Source organism: Spermophilus citellus, assembly GCF_964194105.1.
Source record: "Spermophilus citellus genome assembly, chromosome: 3".
Taxonomy (NCBI): domain Eukaryota; kingdom Metazoa; phylum Chordata; class Mammalia; order Rodentia; family Sciuridae; genus Spermophilus; species Spermophilus citellus.
Genome location: NC_138184.1, coordinates 228,850,307 through 228,864,258, shown reverse-complemented (window position 1 = coordinate 228,864,258; position 13,952 = coordinate 228,850,307). Strand labels below are relative to the sequence as shown.

The window sequence follows — 13,952 nt, the reverse complement described above, 5'->3', positions numbered from 1 at the left end:
CCATCCCTAATTCTTTGTTTTGCTATTGAAAAAACAAATCCCTCAAACAAGAAACCTAGATTTGATCCGGTTTAAACCTCAAGGGGAAAACAGATGGATCCCACCTGCACACCAGGCTCCCTGCACCTTTCTCCGGTTCCTCTGCTCAGAGAAGGGAGAGCAGGAGCCGCAGAGAGTCAGGACCACACGGGGGCAGCTCAGCTGCTCTCCGGGGCCCTGTTTCCTACCAACGCGGTACATCTGGGCCTGAGGAACACTGGCTCTTTGAGAGGGGAGGGAGGTCCTCGCAGCCGTTTCTCATGAAGCACAGGCGGAGGTACAGCGTGAGGAGCCCACCTTCCAGATGCACCGTTCTCAGATGCCACTGCTGTCACAGGAAAGCCCTGCCTGTGGACAGGACCTGCAGCCTGAGCCCGACACTGGGGGAGGACGGGGCAGGGAGGGACGCGAGACTCACCACTGATCCACTTGGCCTCGGGGTCGTGGAGTTTGAGATCTTCACTGAAGAGATCTTCCACAGTGACCTTCTTCTTCTGAGACAGACTGTTGTCTTCCGCTAGAAAAGAGGAGGCAGAGGGTCAAACCTGCTTTCTAATCAATAAAAATGGACCATAACACATCCTGATCGCCATTCGGAAATAGCATCTACGGTGAAACACAGTTTCTATAAATGAAGGTGAATGACAGCCGGCCTTGTTTTTTGTTGTTAATTAAATGATCAAAAACTATGGTGAAGGGGCTGGGCTGTAGCCCAGTGGGAGAGCACTCGCCCTGCATGTGGAGGGCACTGGGTTCCATCCTCAGCACCACATAAAAAAAATAAAATAAAGGCATTGTGTCCATTTACAACTAAAACCCAGAACAAAACAAAAGTGCAGTAAGGCATCATGAATCAGAACAGTCCCCTGCTCACTCCTACTTGAATACATAAATGACCATATTTGGGGGTAGAGTAAATGACTGTGTCAAGGCTGAGCAAGGGGGAGGCACAGATGTCAGAATGGAGCCCTCGGCCAGGTGCAGGTGCCTGTGCGGCAAACACTCACTAACACCATTAACCACAGGCGGCATGGTGATTTCTGAGTGTTGAGAGCCACAACCAAGTCAAGATGGCGCCTAGCATTTTGCCAGAAGGAGTGGTTGAGAAGTAGCGCCAGCGAGCCATTAAGATGATGATGATTAAGTTAAGCTGTGTATAATCATTAAGATAATGACTGATTGCTGTAACTGGATGATGCTAAATTGAAACAAGCTGTGTATTCAGTTGTGTATATAAACCTCGGCTGTCCCGAAATAAGGCGGCTCCTGCTACCTTGGGTGCCCGCTACTTTTGAGTTCTCTTTGAGTTCTTGCGGAGTTCCCGTTTAGTTCCCGTTGAGTTCCCGTTGGTTCTCGCAGAGTTTCGGTTGAGTTCCGGTGGAGTTCCCATTGGGTTCAGGCAATAAAGTAGTTCCTGTTTGAACCTACAAGTGGCTCGTGACCCCGGTTATTTGTGCCCAGCCAGACTGTGGCATCTGAGAACATGGAGGCACACAGATGCTCCTTGGGTATTTACTCCCTGTGAGCTTCCTAGTCCCTGGTGTCTCTGGGTCGGGGTTCCTCCTGTCCAGAAGGATAGCCGTCCAGATCCCTGTGTGCCAACTCCCAGACCCTGCCCTGCCCCATCTCGACTCCCATGCTCAGGCGGCCCCTGGATAAGCTGTGAACGAACTACTCTAATACCTGCCCAAGAGGGATCCTCAGCTAACGGCACCGGCTGCCGGGGCTCGGAAGACCTGGTAGCCCTTCCCCACCTCCAGAGGGTGAAGTTTCTGGGATTTAGCTCCTCCTCAGAAGAGCCACAAAATCCCGTTTATCTGCTTTGAAAAGATGCAGGATCTGGGAGCCCGAGCTAACAGATGGACCTGGAGGACAGTCCACCTGACCAGCTCTCTTCCTCTGCCTTCGCGGGCTCTCCCCAGGGCCTCCCCCCAGGCACAGGAATCCAGATGAGCAGGGCAGGCTGGGAGTTGGCTATCTGCACTGTCCCCTGTCTGGAGAGGAGCTGACCCACAGCCTGCTGACCAGGGACTCCTTCAGTGAGACCGTTTCTGATCGACGTTGTCCTCTAGAGAGCTTCTGTGGCCCTGGCCTTCTTAATAGAAGACACTGAACGTCACTGCACTTTCCTCAAGACCTGGTCCCCGTGCCCTCGGCTCTGCAGTGCTGCCATGGGGTGGGACCGTCAGGGGCTCAGGTCACTGCGTCCCTGCCTGTGACGTCCGCTCCTGGTCCGTCTGTGATCCTCCGCGTCATGGGCTGCCAGGGTGCTGGTCCTCGGCACTACACTTTGCCTGCTTTAATCTCGGGTTTCAAGGCCGTGGGGGCCGGGGGTCTAGCAGGGAGTTCTGTGGGAATCGTGTAATGAGTCAGAATCCGCGTCTGCTCAGCAAATCCCCCAAGTTTCTGAGACTGTTTCATCGCCTCCCATTGCTTTCATTTGGCCTCTGGATGTTACGGTTTATTGAAGTTATCTGAAAAGCCATGTTTCCCTTTATGTTTTGGTTGATTTCTTGACTGTCAAATAGGCTCCTTGGATACAAAAGTCTTTTGAAAGGTGCAGAGTGGTGTGATTCAAGGGGGCCTCACTGGGACAGGAGCACCTGTGGGGGTGTCCAGGTGCTGCACACGACGTGGAAGCCAGCCCAGCGCTTTCCCTGTGCCACTGAAACGGCCCTGGGAGGGCTCGGCTGAACCAGGAGCTCTGCTCAGGGAAGACGGTTAGACCTGAGCACATTAAGGATCCCGGGGTCTGAGCTCCTATGCTGTGACCTGGCGACTAAGAGCTGTGGACACTTCCAGACCACACATGTGGCCACAAGACAGACAACCACTAACACCTGAACGTCACGCCCCCAGGAAGACTGTAGCTCTCCAGGCCGAGGTCTTCACACGCAGAATAAGACACAGTGTGAGGCTCCCGAAGACCCACCGTGGGAATGAGAGGTGGAGGGGAATTTATCCACTTGCTGAATCTCTTTTTTCATAGATGTGTTTAAAAGTCTTTCTTGGTTTCTAAAGCTACTTTGAGAATGTACTGAGCATTGCAGGGGCAGACTGCGGCGAAGGCGCTGTGGTTTGTGCTCTTCAGAGTGCTCCATTTAGGGGGCTGGGGCCGGGGCTCAGAGGTAGAGCGCTCGCCTCGCATGTGAGAGGCACTGGGCTCCATCCTCACAGCACATAAAAATAAAATAAAGATTGTGTCCACCGAAAGCTAAAAAAAAAGGAATATTTTTTTTAAAAATTACTCCATTTAGGACAGAAACTTTGTCAGCAATTAGCTCCGCCTCTTGAAGGCGCTCCCTGCGGGCCCCCGGGTGGCTCATGCCCACATTCCACTACCAGCTAAACCCTGGCTTCAGTCCACACAGCCCCCCAGGCCTCGAGGGACGGCAGGTACTAGTGATGCACGTTCCACAGACCACGTGACCCTGAAGACCCCCAGTGGAGAGACCCCACGTCTGCTGCACCCGCTCAGGAGCCCTGGCAACCAAAGTCCAGGGAAGCCCAGGACCTAGCAGAGATGGAGCTCGGGGCAGGGAGAGCCACTGGGCTGACGGCTTAGGGGACCAGGGATGGAGAAAGTGGGAGGGGTTCTGGGGAGGCCTCCTAAAGAAAAGAACCAAATGGCGAGATAAAGGAGATAAGAGGACATCCGGGAGGACGGCGGGGGAGGGGGCCGGGGCTGCAGTTGCTCACCAAGTCCTGGGCCTGCTGCACCCAGGGCCCTGGGCAGGAGAGCTGGGAGGAAGGGTAGCCTCTCACACCTGAGCTGTCCTGAGCTTCCGTCCGAAAAGGTGGCTGCTGCACTTTGCCTTCCAGTCCTGGTTATAGGTTAATTATGGCCATTCTGGGCCCAAGCATGGCCACCTGCCCGTCAGAAACGTTCCCAACAATGACCTCATCCCTCGCAGCTGCTCCGTCCTCCTGGCCCTGCCTTCCCGAGTCCCAGCTGGCCTGCAGGAGCTGACCTTGACATCTCTCCTGGTTCTCTGCAGGCCCCTCCGGGTCAGTCTCCCAGGTGCCCACCTCTCCTCCTGCCTGCCTGGACCCTTCTCACCCAGTGGCTGGGTTTTTAAATACTTACATTTCTAAATTTCCTAATTAGCTCTTCTCAAGATCCTCTGCTCTAATTATTTTATAGTTTCAATCTCCTTAATCACATCAATAATTCTTTTAAAAACCTGAGATGCCATTTTCTGTTTTCCCTATTGATTGAAGTTCTCTGGACCTCAGTTTTCATGAACTGTTCTCCTGCATCAGGACAGGCGTTCTGTGGGGACTTGGTCCCTAGCTTGTCACAGTGTCCTGGTCGTGAGAGACTCTCAGCTATGTGCTTGAGATGGCATTGGGCAGTCTGGCAACGCTGTCTGGATAGTGGCTCTCAACCAGGTCTCATGTGGCTATTTGGGCCAGAGCCCTGTGCCCAGGTTTTAGGGGAGGGTCCCTTGATCAGCCTCTGGCCTCTCCTGGACACCAGCATGGCAGCCTTCCTGTTGAGCCCGACTTTGGCCTATGTGCCCGGAGGGGCCAGGGGTTCGGCCTGGCTTCCTGGGCAGGTCTCTCCTTGCTCTTCCCACACCAGGCAGGAGAAGACCCTGCTCTTGCTGTGAAATCCACAATGTGTTTCTTGTTTATTTTCCCACCACTTCTACATATTTGAAGCCAAAACCCAGAAGACACGCATGTTCAAGCCTCCACTTGAACAGGAAGTCAGCAGCTAGCTGGAGATAGAGGAAGTGGTGAGGTTTTATAGTTTGGCTTCGCCCTGATGGAATTTGGGGATCACAGAAAAGCCAGGTTTCTTTCAGCCCTTTAGCTCCTTGTGTTGCAGACAATCCCTCAGCTCTTCTGACTGCTGTGTGGCCACGCTGGCCCCCGCAGGGATGGAGTCTCTTTAGGGTCAGTGCATCTGGCAAGCTGCTCAGCCTCCCCTTTGTTCCTAAGATATTTGTCCAAGAGCTACGCTCTTCAACATAAACCCGTCAGAGAACGCTTTGGAACTTCTTCTCTGGACACTTTTAAACTAGGAATAGACCCCTTCACCCCTAAGATGGGTCAAATCTGGAGGCAGCCTGGCTGCTCATGGTGCCACCGACCTCCGCCAGGGCAGGGGAGCGCCTGGCAAGTCTGCCAAGGGATCGGGTCCCCCCAGGTCAGAGACGGCTTGCCAGCTTCTGCTTCTGTGAGCAAGCGGAGCAGCTGTCACCCTACGCTCTAGTCTGCAGAGTGCGAGGTATTCATTACCTCTTGAGAGGCCCACCAGAACGGGGAGGCAGGAAGGGCTCTCAGGGAAGCAAGCTGGGCACTGGGGGCGGCTCTCCCCCAGGTGTGGGCAGCTAGGTGGCAGCCGCCAAGAGCTGGGACCACAGAACCCCACAGAGACAGACAGCTGTGGGTTAGAGAGGTCAGACTTCAAGGGGAGACAGAACCCTGTGCCTCGGCCCAGAGCCGAGCGTTTTTTCTATTTTGAATGTTTGTCATTCCTATGAATGTTGATCATATTTGTTTGCTCTCTTACAAACACGTCAGAAGAACAGGTGGGGACCAAAGAGGCTGTCCAGTTTTCAGTGTTTAAATTCCCGAGTCCAACGAGGTTGCTTTGCAGAAAACCCAGCCACTGCGGCCTGTTCATTAACGATGAGCCTGAAGTGGGTGCGGCTGGGGGAGGAGGAACGGGCTGCCTGAGACCTGAGAGCCTCCGTCCACTCGGCCAGCGTGCAGACGGCTGGGAGCCCTGGGCCAGGCACAGCTAGGCGCTGGACCAGCCCTTCCAATTAGACCTTTATGTTTTAGGTAAAAGAAGTGCGGTCGGTACCTGTTGTAGATACTACTTCTATTTCCTTGGTAGATTTTCATCCTAATGAAAGATGAAATTTATAACATGCTGCATTATCAACAGGCCAAGAACAATGAAATGCAGAACCAGGCGACCTCTCGCAAGTCACCCTGAGAGCCCTGGGATTTCTGACTGATTCTGAATTCCACTGTCCAGCTGTGGCAGACTGCTCACCCGCTGACTCCCGTGCAGAGCTGAGGCCGTGGCATCTCCTATGTAGACAAAAGTCCCAGAAATAGAGCTGAGCAGGGACAGCGGTGTATCCAGGGAAAGCTCCTCCCTGCGCAGTCAGTCTGACTCCAGACACATCAGAATACATTCCTCTGGAGAAATGGCTCTTGAACAGCCCAACCTCGAAGGCAGGAAACTAAATTGCACAGTCTGCATGAGACTCACATGAAACCACTGCAATGGTTTGAATCTAGGATCCTACAAAGGCTCATGTATTGATGGCTGGTCCCAGGCAGCCATGACCAGAGGTGGGGCCTTGGGAGGCGACTGGATCATGGGGTTCTGACCTCATCAGTGGGTGAAGCCACTGGTAGGTTCATAATTAGATGATGACTGCAAGACGGTGGAAACTGTGGGGGGCGCTAGTTGAGGGAGCAGGTGATTGGGGTCATGGCCTCACAGGTGCTATCTTGTCCCTTTCCTCTCTCTTTTTTCTCTTTGCCTCTGGCTACCATGAAACTTTGTTCCTCCATGATGCCTCTCCTAGGCCCAGAAACAACAGTCAGGTGACTAGGGACTGATAGCTCTCACGCTCTCAGCCATAAGAAACCTTTCTTCTCTTAAATTGGCTTTTCTCAAGTGTTTTGTCACAGCGATGGAAAGCTAACTAGCAACCACCTCATATGAGCAAGAGTAGAAGAGCTATAGGAAAATCCACCATTGACACCTCTGTGGAATATATTTATTTTTGACTTGAAGAGTTGGCCAGGCCTCTTTTTTTTTTTTTTTTTTTTTTTTTTAAAAGAGAGAGTGAGAGAGGGGAGAGAGAGAGAGAGAGAGAGAGAGAGAGAGAGAGAGAGAGAGCAAGCGAGCATTTTTTAATATTTATTTTTTAGTTCTCGGCGGACACAACATCTTTGTTGGTATGTGGTGCTGAGGATCGAACCCGGGCCACACGCATGCCAGGCGAGCGCGCTACCGCTTGAGCCACATCCCCAGCCCCCTCTTTTTTTTTTTTAAGTCTACATTACTGGGAATGATTTTTTCCCCTCTTCTTTTTAAGATAGGAATCATGACTTCATCTTCTAAGGGGTTTGGCACATTGTAGATGTGGTTGATTTCATATGAATGAAGAAAGCATTTGTTTCTACAATCTATACCTTTGCTTTTAGTCTTGCTTTTTTAAATAGTAAAGTCTTTGTGTTACTGAAGTATAGTACTTATGGTATAGCTAAAGCATATGTGCATGAAAAGTCCCAGATGTTGTTTCATATTAAAAGCTTTTTCTTATAAGTCCACAGGTCCTTAAAAGCATATAAAGAACTAGTAGCACGATATTAAAATTAGACACATTTCACTTTTATTGAAATGCTGGAAATTGAGTTATCAGTTTTAATCCACATACCCTGTACGTTTTTTTTTTTTTAATATTCTAACATCTAATTTTTTTTTAAATCTTCAGCTACAGGGAAGGTAGCCATTCCTCTGCGTGTCTGTAACTCCATTCCTTTAGCAATAGGAAACAAATCTCTTCCTTTAACAAGTTACAGCCACTGGCCACCTGTGACTTCGCACAACACGCACACAGGTTGACGGGTTTACTACCTATTTTTAAAGATAAAGCTCATGTGCCCTAAAATTCACACTCTTGATGTGCACAACTCCATTATTTTGGAACCGTCAGAGTCATGAAGACATGACCATGATCTCGGTTCATCACGCCTTCCCTGCCCCAGAGGGAGCCGTGAGCTGTGTCTTCCCACCGCTGCACCTCTCCTCCGTCTCCCTCTCTGGCTGTTGTGGACATCCCTGTAGCTGAAGGCTGGCCAGTACCATGGTCACGTGGCTGCAGCAGGCCGCATGTGGAGCACCTCGGCACTTCAGGACCAGCTGGGTGCCGCCACGGCCTCCCTGCTGGCCGCTCGCAGGCTCCTGGTCCGTGTTCTTTGGAGGAACGCCTCAGGCTGCCCAGCTTGCAAACATATGGCAATTAAAATCTTCCCTGTGCAGAGGGCAGAAGTAGGGGCTGTGACGGAGCAGCCTGTGGCTAAGGGCCCTGGAAGACTGTGGGCCAGCGCTCGGCCACACAAAGGCTCTGGAAGCCACAGCGTGTGACTCACGTGTCCCCCCCACCCCAGGCATTTCTATAGGCCCCGCAGAGGAGCCTTTGTCAAAGAAAGGCACCCGTGACACACACAGGAGACCCACAGCTGCCTGAGGATTTGTCATGCTGGACTGAGGGGAGAGAGATGGTGAAACAGAATCTGTTGGACCCCGCGCACCGGGCAGAGCCAGGCTGACCACACTGCCTGCTACCACCAGGCTCCCTCCCTGAAGAAGAGGACGAGCCCCAGGGCGGCCCACGAGCCCCGGGACATGACCGCAGCTGGGCAGCCTCAGAGCGTCCCCAGTGCCTTTAGAGACTCTGGGAACTGGAGACACTCATCTTCCTTCCGTTTCCCACTGAGCAGGAACGTCTGCGGTGGTCACCTGCCCATCCCATTGCTGTGTCTTAGGAGAGGACCCTTAGTGTTTCACTTCACAGATCCCCCAGGATGTCTCCTGCCCAGGATGGGGCTTTCCCAAAGCCTCACCCACACTCTCAGAGGACCCGAGGAGCTCTGGGACCTCGGAGCCAATGACCTTCTGGACCTGGAGTTGATGTGTAATAGGTGGGATTCCTGGGGGTCTGGGCCGCAGTGAAAGACTGTCCTCTACACAGAGATATTTAAGTACACCATTGTGAGTGTCAACAACGGTTTCCATTTAAGAAACGGACTTTCTATTGTTTGCCAGGGGATCTTATTAGAGTGAGAAGAGAGGTGGCAAACTGCCCCTCAGCTGAGGAGGTGGCGGTGGGGTGGGCAGGGGTCTCCCAGCCTGGGGCTTCCCAGAGTGGCCACAAGGACGTGAGGTCATTACCCGGGGAGTCTGCATAAACACATGCTCACATACTGTCAGGAAATACATATATGGAGGACTTCAACTCACTTCACAGGTTTTATAACTTGGGGTAAAAGAAAGAAAAGGGGATCAGATGGGGATTCATGTCTGGCCTTCCGTTGGTGGTCTGTGGACACGGACATGCAGACTTAATAGGAAGAAGCACTTGAATAATAAATACTTGTTCAAAGGGAAAACGGAAGCGATGAAACCCAAGGACTGGTCATAGAACAGGCAGAGAAAAGGGTCACCACTGTTTTGATGTTCGTCGGTCAGTCCAATGTCGTTTTGTACTGTTTAATTTTTACTATTTACATTTATGATTTATACAATAAAAATACATAAATCCATGTTTGAGTCGTGAGCAGATCCTCAGACCCAGGTTCGGATCCTGAGTCAGCACACGTTTTCATGATGCGTCAAGGCTGAGGTCCGCCAAGGTCACCTTCCCTGTGATTGTACTGTTTGCAGCATGAGCAGACGGTGCAGTGCCCTTGGGTAGAGAAGGGGCAGGTGGCCAATTCTGCAGTGCCCAGATAGATTCAAAGGACCCCCAACGCCTGCACCATGCAGCGAATCCCAGACACACGCAGTCTAAGAGGTGGCTTACTTCATCTGTCCTACACATGTGTACATTCCATTCAGATTTTGTTGGCTCTGTGGGTTGACCTCTCCTTAATGTGCTAGTGCCTGTTGATTTAGTACAGACGGTCAGGGGAGCTCAGGTCTGCCGAATGCACAGAAGGAAAGAGTAATAAAAATGAGGCGTGCTGAGTGAGCTGTGTTCCTCCCGATTTTAAAGCTCATCAACGGTCAACTCAACTTCCATTCCCTCCTTCATGGCAAGATGATACAGAACCAAGTCTTGTCCGGTAGCACCAGGAGCATGGTTTCCGCTGTGGACCGTTGGAGGAGGGGAGAGGACAAGGCAGCAGGGCAGGGACCGGAGCCTGCACTCCTCCTTCTGGTTCCATCTCCATCCCACAACCTGGACAGCCTGCAAGGCAGGGAGCTGACGGGTGGGCAAAGCCATCTGTTGGCCCTGTGTCCATCAGTGTCCTGTCCTGGCTGCAACAAAGCTCCACAGCGCCCCTGAGGCAGGAGTCGGAAATCAGTCCCACGGGGTCCAAATCAGCCAGCTGGGCTGCCCACCAAGGTGCTTGGGAAGCCCGTGCCTTCCAGCTCCTGGTGGCTGTCGGTGTTCCTTGGCTGGCCCACTGGGCCCAGGGTCATTTCCTCTCAGTCTATGTGGAGTCCCCTTCTCTCATGGCCCTTGGTGCCCAGTGGATAATGCAGAATGATCCCCATCTCGAGATGGATGACGTGGCCACACCAGACCCTCCACCCTTTGCCATGGTACCCAGCACTCAGCTTCCAGGGATTTGCACGTGACATCTTTTTGGCATGTGGTGGGTTAACACCCCCATCCCTGGTGGCCTCTCTCCCACTGCCCACTAACAGCTTTGGGAGTCGTCCCTTGCAGAAGCGACAGTCACTGAATTTAAAGAAAACAGGCAGGAAGTGTATGCATAAGAGAAACACAAGAGACGGAACACACTGGGGGTCTGTGCGCCCCCCGGAACCTAGGCTTCGGGGATTGCAGGACCTTGCTTGCGAACACAGAGTTCATTCTGAAGGCAACCGGATTTGGGGAACTTGACACAGCCCTGTGGGAAGGTGCAGGCCCTCGGCTCCAGGAGAAGGCCGGCCACTTCAGCCTGGTCGCCCCGGAGGCCTCGCCGCTGGCTTCACTCTGGGCCACTTCTCCCCTGTTCTCTGATTTTCTGATGTGATGGGTATCTGTGTCCCCGACTCTGAGCTGGCAACTCACACTCCTCAACCGCTGCCTTTGGACCTGGCTGGCCCGAATGAAGGTCCCTAAAGAGCAATCAGCGCCTCAGCCAGGCCCTTGGAGCACGTGGCCCTGAACATTCTCAAAACTCATCTGGAACTTGCCAAGAGGCTCTCCTCTAAACCCAGCAATGAACGCCCCGGAGGCCAGGGTGCCAAGGTGACATCTGCCCTTTTCCGTGGAGACCACCTGTGCAGCCGGGCCTGGAAAGTGCCCCTCGTGGGTAAACACGCAGTCACTCGCCTGGGCTCACGGTCTTCCCGCGAGCATGAATGATGAGCATCGATGGCCATCCTTTAGAAAAATGGCCCTTTAGCGTAGGAGTCAATAAATAAGCAAGGCACACCTAACACTCCTCTGGAATTGATGATGGAAAGTCAGAAGAGAGATGTGAAGACGCTCTCGGGGCCCGCGTCTCCGTACTCGGACGCCTGCAGCTCCCTGGAAGGTCAGCTGCGGGGGGAACTCATCCTCCCTCCACGAGATGCTGTCAGATGCCCTCTTCCCAGATTGTTTCAATGTCAGATGATTCAAACTCGCTGTCCAAGATACCAGAATGCAGATTGCATCCTGAGGAATCCGTAAGTCAAGGGTCTTCTTTGTGGCAGACACCGGCTGCCTCCTCAAGAGCCCTCTCCTGGCTGCCCTCTTCCCAGGGGGGGACGAGGCCTGTGAGATGCCTCTTTCCCAGCACCCTCCAGCCACGTCTCCAGGCAACAGTGCCACCGCAAATAAGCTGCCTCCTGGCTTCTCCTGGAGAACTGATTCCTCCACGGTGGAGAGAGAAGTTCCCCGCCCTCCTGCCCATGTGAGCATGTGCTAATGAGGCTGCTGCAGCCTCTCAGGGCCAAGGGGCACCAGCGAAGGGTGGAGACAACCTAGCCTGGGTGTCCTGAGCCACAGCATCACCCTGGGACCTATTCTGGGCCACACTGCAGACACCTAGGATCTAACAATGTGTGCAGCTGCCTGGTACTTGCAGACACATGTATCTTCACTGAGGTCATCTGGGCTTGGGCTGAGTGCTCAAGCAGATGCCAAGATGGCCCATGGCCGGGCTGACCAGTCTGGGAACTTTGTGAAACTCAGCCAGTGTTTGTCTGCTCTCGGGTGCCCTTTCTCTCTCCCCCAGGGATAAAATAATGTTTTCATTAGATTCCGGAAATGGTTCTCCTGCAGAACTTGGCATAGACCGTGGAACAATTAGAGACCAGCCTGAAATCCAGAGCCTGCTATCCCAGACTCTCCCCATCTGCCAGTGGCCTCCCCGCCCCTGGACTCCTGACCCTCCCCATGACTTCCTCACCCTCCAGCCCAGGCGTGTTCCTTCAGTGACCACTTACGATGGCCCAGGGTGGCCCTTCCTCTTGGAGTTCCTTCTACCTCCAGTGGACCTTTTAGCACCTTTAATTGCTCATTTTCCATGAAGCCCACCAGGAATGCCCCTGTTCTTACCAGTCTCTCTTGTACCCTGGACTATCACAACTGTCACCTGCTGCTATGGTCTAGATAAGAAGCATCCCCCAGGACTCCCGTGTTGAAGGGAGTCCCCAGTGCAGCATGTTCAGAGGTGGGGCTTTGGGAAGTGCTTGGATCATGGGGGCTCTGACCTTGGCAGTGGGTAATCCACTAGTAGCTAAAGGGAGGACTGGGAGGTGGAGCCATAGGAGTAGTAGGTCACTGGGGCGTGCCCTGGAGGGGCAGTTAGTGTCCCCAGGTCCTTCTCTCTCTGCTTCCTGGCTCCAGGAGCTGAGCAGATTTCTTCCACACCCCCTTCCACCACGGTGCTCCGCCCCACGTCAGGACCAGAGCAAGGGAACCGGTCAGCCAGGGTCTGAACCTCTGAAGCTACAAGCCAAAGTAGATCTTTCCTCCTCTAAGCTGTTTTTCTCAGGTGCTTGTCACAGAGGGGAAGAGCTGACTGACACCTGCAGTGTCAGTCTCAATTAGCACTAACAAGGAACCCTGGGCAGAAACAGCATTAGCCGCAGCAGCTGCCACAGCAAAGCAGACCTCTGTTCCACCTATTACTCTGCCGGCAGATGGGTGTGACAGCACCAAGGAACTGTCGTCCCTGTGCTAATGCCCAGCACCAGGGGCCCACGCAAGTCACCTGGGCTTCCTCTGATAAGACGCCTGGGCCAGTGTTGGGGACGGAGGAAATGCGACAGGATTGGATGGTGGGGGTGGGGGGTGTTCAGGGAGAAGAGGGAGAAGGGCCTAGAAGGTGAGGGGCAAGTGCCTGGTTCTCCAGGATTCCGGCAGTAATGGGGAGCACATGACTTGTTAGAGCGCACACACGGCTCTTCCATCACTGAACGGTTGGCGGTTTTCATGGGCAGCGTGTGGGGCTTTGGGATGAGATAACCCGACTCCAGGCAGAAGCTGGGCACCTGTCAATGACTCTCACTCACACAGGGGTCAAAGGACCAGGCACAAAGCATGCACCTTCTATGATTAAGTTTATGATGCAAATGTAAAAAGTCTAAAACTTGAGAAACAATTCCAAGATGTTAGACATGAGGTTCCCCGGGAAGGGGTCCCTCATGAGGGAGGCACCAGGGGCCGTCTGGGCTGCTGGCTGCATTCTGGCTGCATTCCACCCCTCTCCCTGTGCACGGAGAGAGAGAATACTCACAAATACCCACATATATGGCATGCAAATGTTCTATTTGTATGTCATATATAATGTGTATCCTTTTATGTATATTACTAATAAAATGCTTTAAAATATTGTTTTCCAGAATTTTAAAAAGATAAGCTGAGGTTGAGCAGTGTGGTCAGACATTACACCCACCTCAAACAGCAATGCCATTTTAATTCCACAAAACAATCTGTACGTTCCCACCCAAAGACTACCTACCACATTTCCTATTCGGATCAGCTGTCCTTGGCCTGACCCTGACCTCTGCTGTCAGCATGACTTCCCACGGCCCACGGTTCTCCCTGTGCATACCTCCTGGCTGTGGCTGGCTGTGGTCTAGTGTGCCACCACACTGCTGCCACCTTGGTTCAGGAATCCCCAAACATTAAATGCCAGGGAGGTTATAAAGCAACGATGCCCTGCAGGTTTTCAGACTCCATGACAGAGACTGTGCCAGTGCAGAA

The 13,952-nt window shown here is 52.9% G+C and overlaps 1 protein-coding gene across 3 annotated transcripts in view; it reads right to left on the bottom strand.

The window, feature by feature from the left end:
- The window catches only part of DPP6 (dipeptidyl peptidase like 6), a gene marked incomplete at its 5' end in the record, with an annotated part of 757,264 nt that overhangs the window by 302,510 nt on the left and 440,802 nt on the right, over window positions 1-13,952 (bottom strand). For all 3 annotated transcript variants that reach the window (XM_081284194.1, XM_081284192.1, XM_081284193.1), the window contains one exon: window positions 458-556. In XM_081284194.1, the coding sequence (XP_081140320.1) occupies window positions 458-556 (99 nt within the window). The remainder of the gene's footprint in view (window positions 1-457; window positions 557-13,952) is intronic.